Raw genomic sequence first — 14,421 nt, 5'->3', positions numbered from 1 at the left:
ATTTCTATGGCAACACTATTAGCACCTACTGTGCATGAGTCAGCTGTGGTCAGGGTTATTACATGGGTTAGGGTTTATTATGGGTAGGAACATCCAAGTTAAGAAATACTATTTTTATGAACGACATTACACACACATCAAACACCATAATCTTGCACAGATCAATATTTTCGCTTTATTAGGTATCAGTGTAATAACTTAGATTTGCTTTATGTGGTTTTCTGACACTCAAGAAGCCCTTGACTTGCTTTTTACGAATCACCAAGGACCTCGGTTTCAGCTAAAAATCTCCCTGTGTTATTCTGATGAAATCTTGGATGGCCTGAGGGTGAGTAAATTAACAGCAAATGTAGTATTTTGGAGAGAATTATCCCATTAAGACCTGAATGTTCTTCCATCTGCTTTTCCGAAAATGGCTAATATGGTTGAAAAGCACAAGCAGTCACAGACAGAGAGGTAATGACAGAGAAAAATGCATCATCTAAAACTAAATGTGCCATTTATTACAGGCTAATAGGTTTTTGTGGTGTTTGACACGACTATAGTACTTGTTAAATGATTCATTATGTTCAGTAATTGTTGGTAATTAGATGAAAAACAAAAAAAAAGCAGTCAGATAAATTGCAGGTTAGTTTTATTTAATGTTAATAATGGCGTGTTAATGTTGAATCATTATAATTAGCAATATTGACCTTCATAATGGGATTAATTTAATGAGCTGGTGAGGTGTTTAGCATTTTAATATGTAGCTTGTCAGCTAAATCAACTAGTAACCACCAGTTTGGTCCATTAATAACACCCTACACTACAAGCAGGACAAGAGTTATATTAAATATTTAACTATATATTTATTAATTTAATTAAATATTTAAATTTAGTCACAAAAGTATTCCATCCAATAAAGTTTAAATCTTCAATAATCAACATTAACAGTTTTATAGGGCATGAAAATCCTCTTTTGTTAACTGTTTGGACAGAACATAGCATTTATTGATCGTAGTTGACCATCTATGAATGCATTATTAACAACCAAATCCCTGCTTGTTAACATTAGTTAATGCACCAAGAGTTAACATGAACTAACAAGTAACGACTGTATTTTCATGAACTAACATGAACAAATACCGTAATTAATGTATTATTCATTATTGTTTCTGTTACTAAAAGCATCAACTAATACAACCTTTATTGTAAAGTGTTACCAAAATAATATGACCACTTGATTTATTAATATCAAAACTCACCATTTGACATTGGCTCCCTCGTCAGACACTTCAACCTCAAACTCCACTTTATCTCCCTCCACCACATGGGCATCATCCAACATCTTAGTGATGGTGACAGGCGGTTCTGAGGTGAAACACACCAAAAAGTGATTTGTATATTCAAACACGCATTAAACAAAATCAGTTTTACAAGAGAATGACTTCGAAGTACAGAAGACGCCTGTACAATATGAACAGGAGCAGATGGCGCACATTCATGATGGACAAAAGTGATACCTTACAAATATGGAAGAGCTGGCTCAAAAACAAATGGCTCAAGTAAAAACAAGGTAAGGACAGACAGAATGGACGGAATTGAAAAAGAAAATCAATAGGACAGATGGCTTCCGCTCAAGGACAGACGGGCCACAGGACAACGACAGATAAGCAGACGGAACAAATGAGACAGATGAATTTCCAATGAATGCGTGCGGTAATGATGCAGGTCATGATGATAATGAAGATGGGGAAAATGACAGTTTACCTTGGATAAAGACCTCAGTGAAACTCTTCTCCTCTCCCACCACACATTCGTACGCGGCATCATCAGCGAGGGTGCACTTGTTTATAGTGAGCTTGCGGATGCCACCCACACTCTCAAAGACATATCTAAGACAGGGAGAGAAATTCAACACAAAGGCATTGATCATCATCCTTCCCATCATGCCCACCTGTGACACTGTCTGTCTGTTTTCATTGTGATCACTAGCTACTGTAGGCTTCCATCCAAAGCTGCAAATTGACATTTTTTGCAATTGAAACATTTTGTATTTGCGAATAAAGCTTTGTCATGTTTTCAAAAGAATAATAGTATTTTATTTAGAAGGGAGAGCATTCAGTGAATAATGAAATAAATTCCCTCCAAAGTAAATAAGATTCACCTCAGAACTGCAGAGGACACACAGAGTAACAGACTCTGTCATGTTATCATGCATTTTCAGGTGGGTACATGATGTTTGGAGAAACGACTGAGGATAGATAAAAAAAATGTAACTGTTCAAAATCATTTTTGGGGCTTTAACTTGGAGGTTTTGTCTTGTTACTAGTCCAAATATGAAAAAGTCTGAAATTAAGATGCCTTTTCTAGACCAGAGGTTGGGGAACCTATGCCTCACATTATTTACACAGTACATTTTACTTGTTTTCAGAAAAAAAACAAAAAACAAACTAATTAAGTGAAGTTTTTAAACTCATTTCGAGAGGAGCACTTGATATGATGGATAGTGGCTGGTCTCTCATTCATAATCATCAGTAATAATACAATAAGATTGATCTAAGCCTACTATAAATAGACTGATTTCACCCTACAGCATTATCTTCGTTTTGGAAGAATCGCCCCTTCCACCCCATCTCCTCCTTTTCCTTCTTTACTAGGGGGAGCTCTCGATACCAACGGATCTCAGACCCCCTTACATTGTTAAAGACTTGATGGGAGCCCTGGGCTCAATTATCAATGAGCTCAGGGTTCTTTCCTGGACAGAATGCCAAACCTGCTAATAGTGTCAAGCAATAAAAAGTGTGAACTCTTGAAATTAGTTTCTCTTTAAAACAAGCAAAATAATCTAAAAACAAGTTAATTTTGCAACAACATTAGGAAAATATTTTTTGTAATTTTTGTAGTTTGTGCACATATCTTATTATCAGATAAAATGTAAAAAAATATATATATACAGTGTTTAGCATAACTGCGTACACTCCGTTTTGAACATGAATAATTTTATTCATTTCTCAGTGAATATAGGCAATGTATTTTGGTGCATTTAAACAAAACAGATTTATTACAAAACAGATATATTTATTAAAATCATATTTAAGTCACCAAATATATAATTAAAAATTGAAAGATAATACTATTACATTCAAGAAAATATTGCAAAAATATACAACCAACAAAATTTCAACTAAATTTAAAAACAATTTTTTTATTTTTGCTTCTCTTGATTTTATTCTCTTTTTAAATTTGTATTAAATATTTTTCCATACCATATAAATTTGGGTGTACTAGTTTTTTAACCATTATCGTAAGTTATTTTGTTACATAGCTTCAGTACTGACTAATCTAATCAAATGTATATGCACAAACATAACATTGTATACTGTAGCTTCCTATTTAAAATATGAATCTAAAAGATAGATTTTTGAGAAGTGTACTAATATATGCTGAGCACTGTGTATTTAAATCAATTGAACATTTCTATGGATCTTCATGTTTTCATTCTGTGCTTCTTCTTTTGCAATAACCTTTAATGTGATCTTAGAGTAGACCAAAACACCCCTTATGAGTACACATTTTTTGATACTGAGATTTGAAATTGGGAACCTGAAAGATAAATAAAAAAGCTTTCTGTTGATTTTGGTTTGTTATTGAACAATATTTGGACGAGATACAACTATTTGTAAATCTGGAATCTGAGGGTTTAAAAAAATCTAAAGATTGAGAATATCACAACGTTAAAGTTGTTTAAATTAAGTGTGTAGCAATAAATAAATCAAAAAATGTAAAAAAAAAAAAATTAAAACTAAATAATTTAATAGAATTGAAAGTTTATTTTACTTAGTCTTTAATATTTCCATGATTATTTGGCATAAAAGAAAAAATAAATAATTTCAACCCACACAATGTAATACTGTAAAAATGAACTAAGCAACATAAGACTTTTGTGAACCAGAATCACAAATTTGCATAAAATGGAAAATAGCTAATAATGATTGGATGTTCAGTTAGGTGACTAATATTTTCATACTTGGCCGAAGGTTTGATCTCCTGTCCATTTTTCAGCCATTTGACTTGAGCATTAGGGTCAGTCAGCTCCACGCTAAGCTGTATCTTCTTTCCTTTTTCCACAGAGTAAGCAGGATCCAACTTCTTTAGGAAAGCTGAAAAAGAAACAGTTAAAATATATACAATCCTTGCTGGTTTATTATAATAAACATATTTTAATAATGTATTTAAACACTTCATATGTATGTGAATAAAGAACCATGTGTCTCACCATCACTTTTTTTGGGCTCCCCCTTCTTCATCTTCTTCAATCTTGTAAGCATGCCTCTTAGATCAGTGATGCCGTACTCAAAGGCAATCTTCTCATAATCACATGGTTTGGCATTTTTCAAAATCTCCCACACATCCACATCCACCTCAGGCTCCTCCTTCTGCTTCCTCTCCCTGAGGTACAGTGGAACCAATATTATTATTAATCATCTCATTTGTTTGTGATTTAAGGCCCCATTCACACCAAGAATGATAACTATAAAGATAATTGTAACAACAATACATCAGCATACACCCAAATGTATGATAACCTACACTGTAGAAAATTAAATGATCAATTTGTCCTGACAGCATATGTTTTTAGATCATTGTAACTTATTAAACTAAGTTAATCATGTTTTAGCCTAATTTTTACGCAATTTTACACATTTTATATGTCAGTTTAACATAATATAAGTTTAATGGAGTCATAAAGTTTATTTGATTTGGCTTAAAAAATTGAGGCAACCAGGATTTTTTTTACAGTGTACTGTTTAGTATAAAAATGCACTGCAGTTGTGTCATCTGTAGGGCCAGACGGAATCTGCGGACGTTTTTTGCTAATTTTGCAGAGAATTTTGGTAGAAATCTGCCGATTTCTGCTGAATTATTTTGGGAGTATCATAACTAAACCGTAAGATGTGAAATAAAAAATAATATCTTTTTAACTTTTATTTAATGTTTAAAATGCAAATACAATTAGATCCACTTTTTTTGGTAAACAAAGCAAATCTCTCATATACAGTAATATATCTACTAAAAGACTAAAAAATATTACTGTGCAAACTGCATTGTACATAAACCAGAAGACAATTTTTATATTAATCAATAATATTACTGTAATTAATTTAAAAACAGTAAATATAAATTTACACACATTTACTCGAGTAAATAAACAAAATTAATGATGGGCTAAAAATCAGCAGAAAATCTGTGGAATTCTGCGTGCACAGATTCTGTGTGGGCCTACATAGTTTAAGCTCTTTAAGCATGTTTGATTTTGATTGGCTGGAAAATAAAATATTGTGTAATTTACCAATGTTGTCATTACTCTGTTCTGGTTTCTCATTACAGTTGTGGTATATACTCACTCATTGTTTTAATTTGGCATTTAATTTAACAATTAACAACAGCGTCATAAGCATTGTTAGTGTGAACTGACCTTTACTGTTTTTATATTTGGAGTTCTGGACCCACAGGGATCTTGTGTTTACTTTAGATTCTATTCATAATTTTGCAGGGTATATTCAAAACTGAATATATAAATAAAGACATGTCCAATCATAACAGTAACATAACAGTTTCCGAGGAAGACCTTTGATTGACTTTCGATGGTTCAAACGGAAAATTTGTCAGGATTTTGCCACTCCTGCCTTGTTAATTCTTTTTTTGGTGGCAGAGTCCAGACACTAGTTCTGTCTTGTCTTATATGTTGTACTCTGCTCGAGTTTTCTCGGGTCGAGCACTAATTTTCTGTCATTGTGTCATTTGCATAAGCGATGTCTCGACCGCGATTGGGCCGTGCGCATTCCCGCTTGATGAGGGCAAACGAGATCTTGCCTTGCTTGGGACGCGCGCTCTTGTCCTGTTCAATGCTGCCAGATTGGGCGATTCCCTAATTTGATTGTGCAGGTAAAAAGTGACCTAGGCGGATAGAGAAAATTTAAAACATCACACCCCCTTAGCCCCAGACACCCATTAACTGCTTTGAAATTAAAACCTAAATTACTTTTTTTTTTACATCAGTTCATTGATTGTAATATTGAAGTTATTACTATTTATTTCATTTGAAATGATGGTCATTGTTAAATTACAGAAGCACACAGGATGCACATTAAGCAAGCAAAGGACAACTTTCAAACCTTTTCTTGAGTAAAGCACTGAAGTCCAGGTCACCTGCATCCTCTCCTGCATCTCCCCTGCAAATAACACAAGGTTAATGAATTAGAACAAAAAACAATCAGGAGAGCACTATGTTTATAATAAATACAGTTTTACTATGAAGAAACATAATGAACACTTACTATGTTCAAATACTAAAAACGCAAACAACATATTTATTGCTCAATTTACATTTATGGCAGATTATTCAATCTGAAATAACTTTAAAGTATTAATATTATTGCCGGATGCATTCCACTGGTGATTAAACCTTTGACTTAGCATTAAAGTAGCACTATGTTCTACTTAAACAAGGAGCCTGGCTCAGTCCTATGACTAAATCTCTACTGTCAAGAGCTGGACTTGAAGCTGAACTCTCAGACATGAGGGAAAACCCCTACTCAATCAGTCCATAAGATTATAACTGGTCAGAAGAGCAGCTTCTGGCAACAGACGGCTCCCTCAACGATATACAAGAGTATCATGTTATCATTAATGTATAAAGATGAGAAGCATTAGTCGCTAAATCTGTGTACACTTACAGCAACATCTAAACATGAAGTGTCAGTGGCAATATGAAGATATCAAATGAAAAATCCCTTTAAACAATGAAAAGCATCTGAACAGTTCATTAAAACAATGTGACATGAAGACATCCACCAGACACTAATGAGAAAGACAGAAGCACACAAACAAACTTACGATCGCTTGAACGCCTCCAAAATGTTTGTTTGCTGTGTCTCCTCAGCAGCTGAAGGAGAAGATGAAATGCGTGATGATGATGAGAAACTGTGAGTGTTTGATTTGCTCCACAATCTGATTACTGTCAAAGCCAATAAATGTGTAGTGCTGATTTACTAAGTGCGGCAGACGATCTAATCAGCTAAATACCTACTGAATAATGAATCAGCTGTAGATTGCAGCAAAGTGCGCACGCACGCCAGATGCGTGTTAACTTTAGACATCTAAGGCTACATTTTGTGCATTTTAAATGTCCTATGCATCAGGGATCTCAAGCTGGCACTGATAACTTCAATGTTGAGCCACTTTATAACTGCCTAAATTCTTACCTTCGACAGTAACATCAAATGCGCTGGTGTCACACTTGTCTTTGGACGTGACCTCACAGCGATAACCTCCAGCATCTCCATCTACGACCTTAACGATGGTCATCTCATAGGTGTAAATCTGCGACAGAGAAATATAAATGGTAACTCTCAGCTCTAGAGAACAAGTCCCTAATCGAGGACAACTTTCCTTCACTCACCTTTGTGTTCCTGTCATAGGTTTCTTTGAACTGCAAGTGTTTTCCAGCCTTGCTGGCCAGATCCAGCCATTTCCCCTTAAACCACTTAACGGCTGGCTTTCTTAACATCTGAGAGGAGTCCACCTTAGCCACAAATGTGACATCCTTCCCTATAAACCAAAATAAAAATTAAATCATGCTGAACTAAATAATTATTACTGGCTGGGTCTTGTGGGTCAGTTGGCAATTCTGTGTGGCATTTGCATGTTCTCCACATGTTTGTATGGGTTTCCTCTGGGTACTTCGGTTTCCCACACAGTCCAAAGACATGCGGTGTAAGTAAATAGAATAAACTAAATTGTCCGTAGTGTATGAGTGTATTTGTAAATGTGAGAGTATTGGGAAACATCCATAGGGATTGAAGGGCATCCGCTGCACAAAAAACACGGTTGGCGGTTTATTCCGCTTTGGCAACCTCTGATAAATCAGAGACTAAGCCAAAGGAAAATGAATGATTAAATATGTTTTTTTAAGCAATGCAGCTTATATGTAAGGGATAATAAATGAATAGAGGGTAGTTGCCTAGAGAAGTGCATTTAAAATTCTTTAACGCAAGGCAAGCTAATGATTATCCTACTTATTTAATGATCATTTTTCAAGATGCGGACAATATTTGATGGAATTTTCATCAGTTATGAAATGTTAGATCTCTTAGTCCACACTTTTGATTCAGTCAAATGCAGTCAAAGGGGAAGTGAACATGAGAGAGAAAGATCCTTTGTTCATGTACATGACATGGGCATATCTAATAGCTCATATTAATGTGTTAGCTACCTTTTCGCAAATATTTTTCAGCATATTGCAAGTTGGTTAACCAACCTCAGCTCCCTGGTGAAGCACCTGTCAGTGTCCTTGAGATTACACAAATCAAGAATTTCAAAACAAAGTGTCTTTGTTCCACATTTCTGTTTATTGGTTGAATAAGTATATTATCCCGGTATTTAAAGTGCTTATTCTTGTAAGAATTTTTAGTGTGAACGCACTACTTATAGTATTTTACAGAAAAACGGCATAGAATAGCACACCTATGTTTCTTTTATTACTGGCCAAATCATGAGAATTATGAGTTATGGGTGTGTTTTGAGCATAACATGCATTAAACCAATCAGAGTCTTATCTCACATTCCCTTTAAGAGTCAGTTGCATCCCGCCATGGCACATTTGCTATTAACATGGCGGGCTTTGAAAGTGGAAAAACTGAATGCTTCACTAGCGAGAAAAGCAAGTAAACAAACCATCTGCAGCATGAGGATAAAAAAGGAGCCTCCTCCATTCTGCCTCTTTACTTTCTCTTTACTTTACTTTGACTCTTTACTTCTTTACTTCCGTGGATAAGGAAACGGTGTTGTACGCAATCCACTGAAGACATCCATTAGCCTATATATTTAATTTCGTTTGTTAAGAGCAAAGATTTGTTTCAAAACTAGTTCTAAATTCAGTTCTAATTTCCAGCAAACTAATAAATGAACAATAACAATGAAGTGTGGAGTTCTATCCAAACACACGCCCTATTCACATGCCCCATATGGTCCAAAACCTGACAGGTGGACACATCTAAACTTGTTTTTATTTCAAATATATAAATATGCATATAAATAATCACTAATAATAACATTATATAAAACCAAATTGTCGTGAATAAACAATTTAAACAATGTGTCACAAAACTTGAAAATTAGGGTTGCATTGGTCTGAAAATAGCAACAAATCTTGCCAAACACATCGTCCACCTTATTGCGCTGGCTGTGCTAGGGCACAAGAGCTTGCTTATACTGAATGAATCAGAGTTTTAAACCAACTGATTGGCTCGGTGACCAATTTCTATGGTTTCTGAATGATTCAGTGTTTTAAATAAATCAGTTGAGTAAATTATTCCCTCCCTCACAATGACACTCAGAAATAACTTGCCACCAACTACTTAGATAATGATTTAACCTGCAGAATGAATCGCTAAAAACCTACAAGTAGCACACAGACTTATGCCTGGAAAAAAATTAAAGCACACCAATCTGTGAAAGATTTCAGCATTGCAGTATAGTGGGGATTTAGAATCTCACCTTTAATGGCAGCGACAGTCTGAGGCCTCTCCACAAACAGACCACTTATCTCAGACATCTGAGACTCTTCTCCTGGGACATGTTCTACCGGCAGAGTCAGAGAAAACGTGTAAACTGATATGAACTGCTGAAAGCTTACATGAATGGACACTGAGACCTGAACTGAAAAGAGGCTGAAAAGAGTGAATCATTCATGATATTTACTGTTCAGGTTGACATGTAAGCAGCGCTTCCCTACAACATTTAGCAAACCTATACCAGTGCTTACAAGAAAACAAAACACAGCTCTAGATTCTTACATTTCAACCCTTCCAGACCCTTACCGATAGTTCAAACAAAAATAACATTATTTCTTCACTCTTAAACCATAATTTCTTGTGTTAATTTTGGTGAACTATCGCTTCGGGATCTGCACTGGGATGTGGAAGACACTATTTCCTTTTGCACAACAAATACCAAAATGTGTTTGTTTTTTTTTTCTCTCATGTATATGTCAATGACAATACATGCTAAAGGATTTGTGTGTCTTACCATCCTCAGGCAATTCTGTATCAAAAAAGAAAGAGAGAGAGAAAGAGTGAGGGAAACCATTAGATGTTATATTGGTCACGACATTGGCTCTTTTAAGACTGACCTTTCAGAAGACATTCACACATACTGTACATACTAACACATGTAGAAGATGTCCTTCCACCCTTGAGTTTTTCAAAACGAAGAAATCGCATGGCTGTTATTATGTTATTTGCTTGACTAACCAGTAATACCAATCCAATCAACTTAAGTGTCCCACAAAAACTGTTATAATCATATTAATGGGTGGCTTTTTGGTTGGTTGATGCTGTTTAAACTCAAGTTATATGGGTGGTTTTGATGGCTGATGATTTAAAACCAATTATTTTGCATTCTCTTCCATCTCACCTTCAGAATCAGATAACACCTCTACAAGAAAAAGTAACATGTTAACAATAAAAAAGCTTGTGTGTTTATTAAAGTGCACAACAAAAACTATTCTTTGTGGGATCAGGGATTTTTCCATAAAACCAGAGAACAAAACCTTCACTCTGTGTTTTATGTTTATGCAAGTTAATGTGATACACTGAGCAAGGAGTCACGGTGCAATGAATAGCTTGGCTTAAATTCAGAATAGCTTTGCATAAGTGTTTTTTCTGTTTATAAAGCTTAAACCCAACCATCCTATTTCATAAAGATGATTTACCCAGAAACACTTAACCCAGATTAGATACATGTAGAAGAATCAGCCGCTAAACATGTACACTGAAAATGCTTGTTCAGTTTTGGCTTTCCAAACCTCAAGTCACTAAATGTCCTGACCCTCACACTTTCACACTTCAAAGCTGGATCTCAAACAGATCCAGCTATTTCCAATGGTGAATCTTTCATTGGGACCACCACTTCGGAGTATCACTATACTGCACAATCTTGGCTTTTTGAATGGTCACCACATTTCTAAAAAAGATTTTGAGGGGGTTAAATTAAAACATGGTCACAATACATTGAGATAATGTCTGTCTGTCTCCGTTAATGAATTGTAAAAATAAAACCAACCTAATTAGTCTTGATTAAATAGTATTGCATTTCTTAAATGCAGTTTGAAAAATAACAGTGAGATGTTGAAATGAAATATCATTATGCATTCCATCACACATACCTTGATATATACCCGTTAATAACTTTAAAGTATATATCCAAAATGTATCCAAGGTAACTTCTTTCACCTAAACTACAACAAAGTTTGGTAGTTTAAGGTGCTGTAAACTATTTTAGTCACTTTGGAGCTACTCTGAATTAGACAAGGAATCTTTTTTCCCAAAAAAAGATTCCAAAAAAAAAAAAAAACTTATTGAGACTAGTGTTTGTAATACCTGGTGAAGGCTATTCTCGACTTGTACTGACCTGTGGCATCAAGTTCATTAGTGACCCTGGACCACAAAACTTAAGTTGATAGATAGTGGATATATATTTGTGGCAATAGCCAACAATACATTGTATACATTATTTTATGCCAAAAAAACTTTTTCTTTTTCTTTTTTTTATAGGGATTGGTAAGCTCAAAATTTAAAAAACTTTATTGGCGATTTTCTCAATAATTAGATTTATTTTTAACCTTCATACTGCAGATTGTCAAACAGTTGTATCTCAGTCATACATTGTCCTTTCTTAAAAAAAATACATCATGCAATACAACATTCTATACATCAGTAAAATGCTTATTTATTCAGCTTTCAGGTAATGTATAAAACTCAATTTAGAAATAGAACGGCACAACTTGTTTTGTGGTCAAGGGTCAAATATGACACTATTCAAAATCTCTTTAAAATGATTTTATGCTTATTTTAAACTAACAAAACCACTATTACTAAAAATACCCAATTATTTTATAGAAAACAGTATAAAAATTATTTATTCATATATAAAACGAACTTCTTTCACAGCACATTGTCTTTTAGTGTTGTCAGTGCTATCATATCAATACATAAACTATAGTTCATAACCTAAAATCAATATCATTCGACATATGTTTTACTTTTATCAATCAGGTAATGCTAATCTGTTTGCCTAAAATTGCTTACAGCACATGTAGGAGCTAAAATATTTCAAACAAATTCTGGATGCTTTGGCGAAAATTATATTGAGTAGACATCAGATACTGTTAGGGCTCAAAACCAATATGGCCTCAAAAAGACCAAGCACTGTCCACTGACCCGTAAACTAACATGGTCAGAAAAGCAGCTTTGCTGCCATTCGCCAAAGCAATCTCTGATTTCAAACCATTTGTTTGCTTGTTGGTCTTGATTTGGCCAGTCAGAACCCCTGTCACAGACCTGTGGACCACCGACAGAGACAGTGACTGACATTTAATCACATGCACAGTCACAGAAAACAGGCCGTGTCCGAAAGCTCACAAGGCACCCTTTCTGCCAATAAAAATGTAGGTTTTATACAAAGTGTTTTAAACATCACAAAACTCAATTTTCAATTAAATATATGCATTGCTAAGCACTTAATTACCTTTAAAGGTGGTTTTCTTTAACCTTCAGATTCCAGATTTACTAATAACTGAATCTCAGCCAAATAATATCCTATAACAAATTATATATCAATGGAAAGCTTTTATATTCACCTTTCAGGTGCTGTGCAAATCTTTTTTTAGAATGACACATATAACTGGATTTGTGGGCCTGGGTCACATTTAACATTGCAATGTTATTGTGCTGATTGAATGTCGCAATATGCTGGTTTTGTCGATAACCTTTTTTTAGTTATATATTTGAAAATGAATACATAAAGGACTTAGGCATGGAACGATAACCGTTTTCAAGGTATACCGCGGTTTGGAAAAGTCAAGGTTTTAAAACTGTCAAAATTTCCACCAATACCGTTCCTAAGGTATGTGTTCGTTTTTTTCTTTACGTCTTTTTTTGTTTTGTTTTTTAGGACAACAGTTGTCATGTCCAGTAGAAAGGATATCCAAAGCTGTCCTTTTAAATTGTAAAAAAATATACATATATCTGTTTTTGAAACAAATGAAGACAGCAGAAGTCAATAATTCATTTAGCCTGACATGTTCACTCTTCCAAAATATTTTAAATGTTTCTCAAAATGAAATAGTTTGTGTTCAAAAGGGAAAAAAGTTTAGTTTTTTACCCAGACATTTAAAAAGAATATATTTTACAGCAGTAATCACAATACCGTGATATCGTTATATTTTTATTCAAGGTTCTTATATTCATCAAAATATTATACCGGCCCATGCCTAGGACAATATGACATAATTAAAAAAATCTAGGACCATACACAGACCCAAACATTAACATGTACGTTTTTTTTCATAATCAACACTAGAGGGTGTCCTCGCCCCAAACTTTCACAAGCGAGATTCCGAAGAGTAATACATTTTTTGGGATTTTCTGGAAAATCCTGAATTGAGTTCAATTTATGTTTATTTCTATAGCACTTTTACAGTGTATATTGTGTCAAAGCAGCTTCACATAGAAGCTCTAGTAAATTGAAACTCTGTCAGTCCACTTTTCAGAGTTGAAGTTCAGTTCAGTTTAGTTCAGTTCAGTGTGGTTTAAATTTCACTGCTGAAAGTCCATACACTGAAGAACAAATCCATCGATGGATCAACACATGATTTCAACAGTTTATTGTTTATCTGTGTTCTTCTATTAATTTCACTTAGCTAATATAGTCAAAACACGTGCCTTGTTGTTTACTGCCTGTGGAGGCAGCATTTTTAGCTTTCGGACACAGTCAGTGACAAATAAGGACACACACAGCGAGCCAAGAGGAGTGTTTCTTTCCCTTACCATCACGGCCATCATCATCTAAATTAAAGAAAACAATGAAAGCATAATGAGGTTAAAGCACTACAGTGAGATGGGTTAAAACCATATTTCTACAAAATAAGTCCCAGTGTCTTGTTTCTGGAGTCTCCAGCTAGAGAGAAAGATTAACCAGAACTGTATAAACACAACTGAACAGCAGCAAACCTGTCAAACACTTTTTTAAATTGATTTTTTTAGTCATATGATGCCATGACATTTTTACACTGTGTCCTAATACTGTACGCTTGTCACACTGCACACATCCACACTGAAACATAAAACACATCTGAATGAAAAAGTGCCCTAATGACCATACATGTCGACACCAAATTACACCGTGTACAGATCTCACCCTTCACCCATGCCTTTGGCTCTCCTCCAGAAGAAACGATTCCTATTCTAGCGTGGGTGTTAGTTTTATGACAACAAATTCAGGATGGTGTGAACCGTGAAATGCAAACGCGTACCATATATGCACATGATCAGTGTGTGCTCTCTGGTAATGGCCAACATTATCATAATAGCTCATAAT

At 34.7% G+C, this 14,421-nt stretch overlaps 1 protein-coding gene across 8 annotated transcripts in view; it reads right to left on the bottom strand.

Annotated features, from left to right (window-relative positions):
- The window catches only part of mybpc2a (myosin binding protein Ca), a 73,431-nt gene that overhangs the window by 20,023 nt on the left and 38,987 nt on the right, over positions 1 to 14,421 (bottom strand). For 3 of the 8 annotated variants that reach the window (XM_087243339.1, XM_087243341.1, XM_087243340.1), the window contains 9 exons: positions 9,541 to 9,654; positions 7,445 to 7,593; positions 7,248 to 7,365; positions 6,880 to 6,928; positions 6,159 to 6,215; positions 4,259 to 4,431; positions 4,010 to 4,142; positions 1,750 to 1,874; positions 1,245 to 1,350 (listed from right to left, as the gene is read on the bottom strand). In XM_087243339.1, coding sequence (XP_087099465.1) covers positions 1,245 to 1,350; positions 1,750 to 1,874; positions 4,010 to 4,142; positions 4,259 to 4,431; positions 6,159 to 6,215; positions 6,880 to 6,928; positions 7,248 to 7,365; positions 7,445 to 7,593; positions 9,541 to 9,654 — 1,024 coding nt within the window. 8 annotated transcript variants of the gene reach the window in all.

Source organism: Danio rerio, chromosome 3, assembly GCF_052040795.2.
Source record: "Danio rerio strain M-AB ecotype USA chromosome 3, GRCz13ab, whole genome shotgun sequence".
Classification (NCBI taxonomy): domain Eukaryota; kingdom Metazoa; phylum Chordata; class Actinopteri; order Cypriniformes; family Danionidae; genus Danio; species Danio rerio.
Note: the sequence above shows the minus strand (reverse complement) of the source record. Positions and strands in the feature narration are given on the sequence as shown.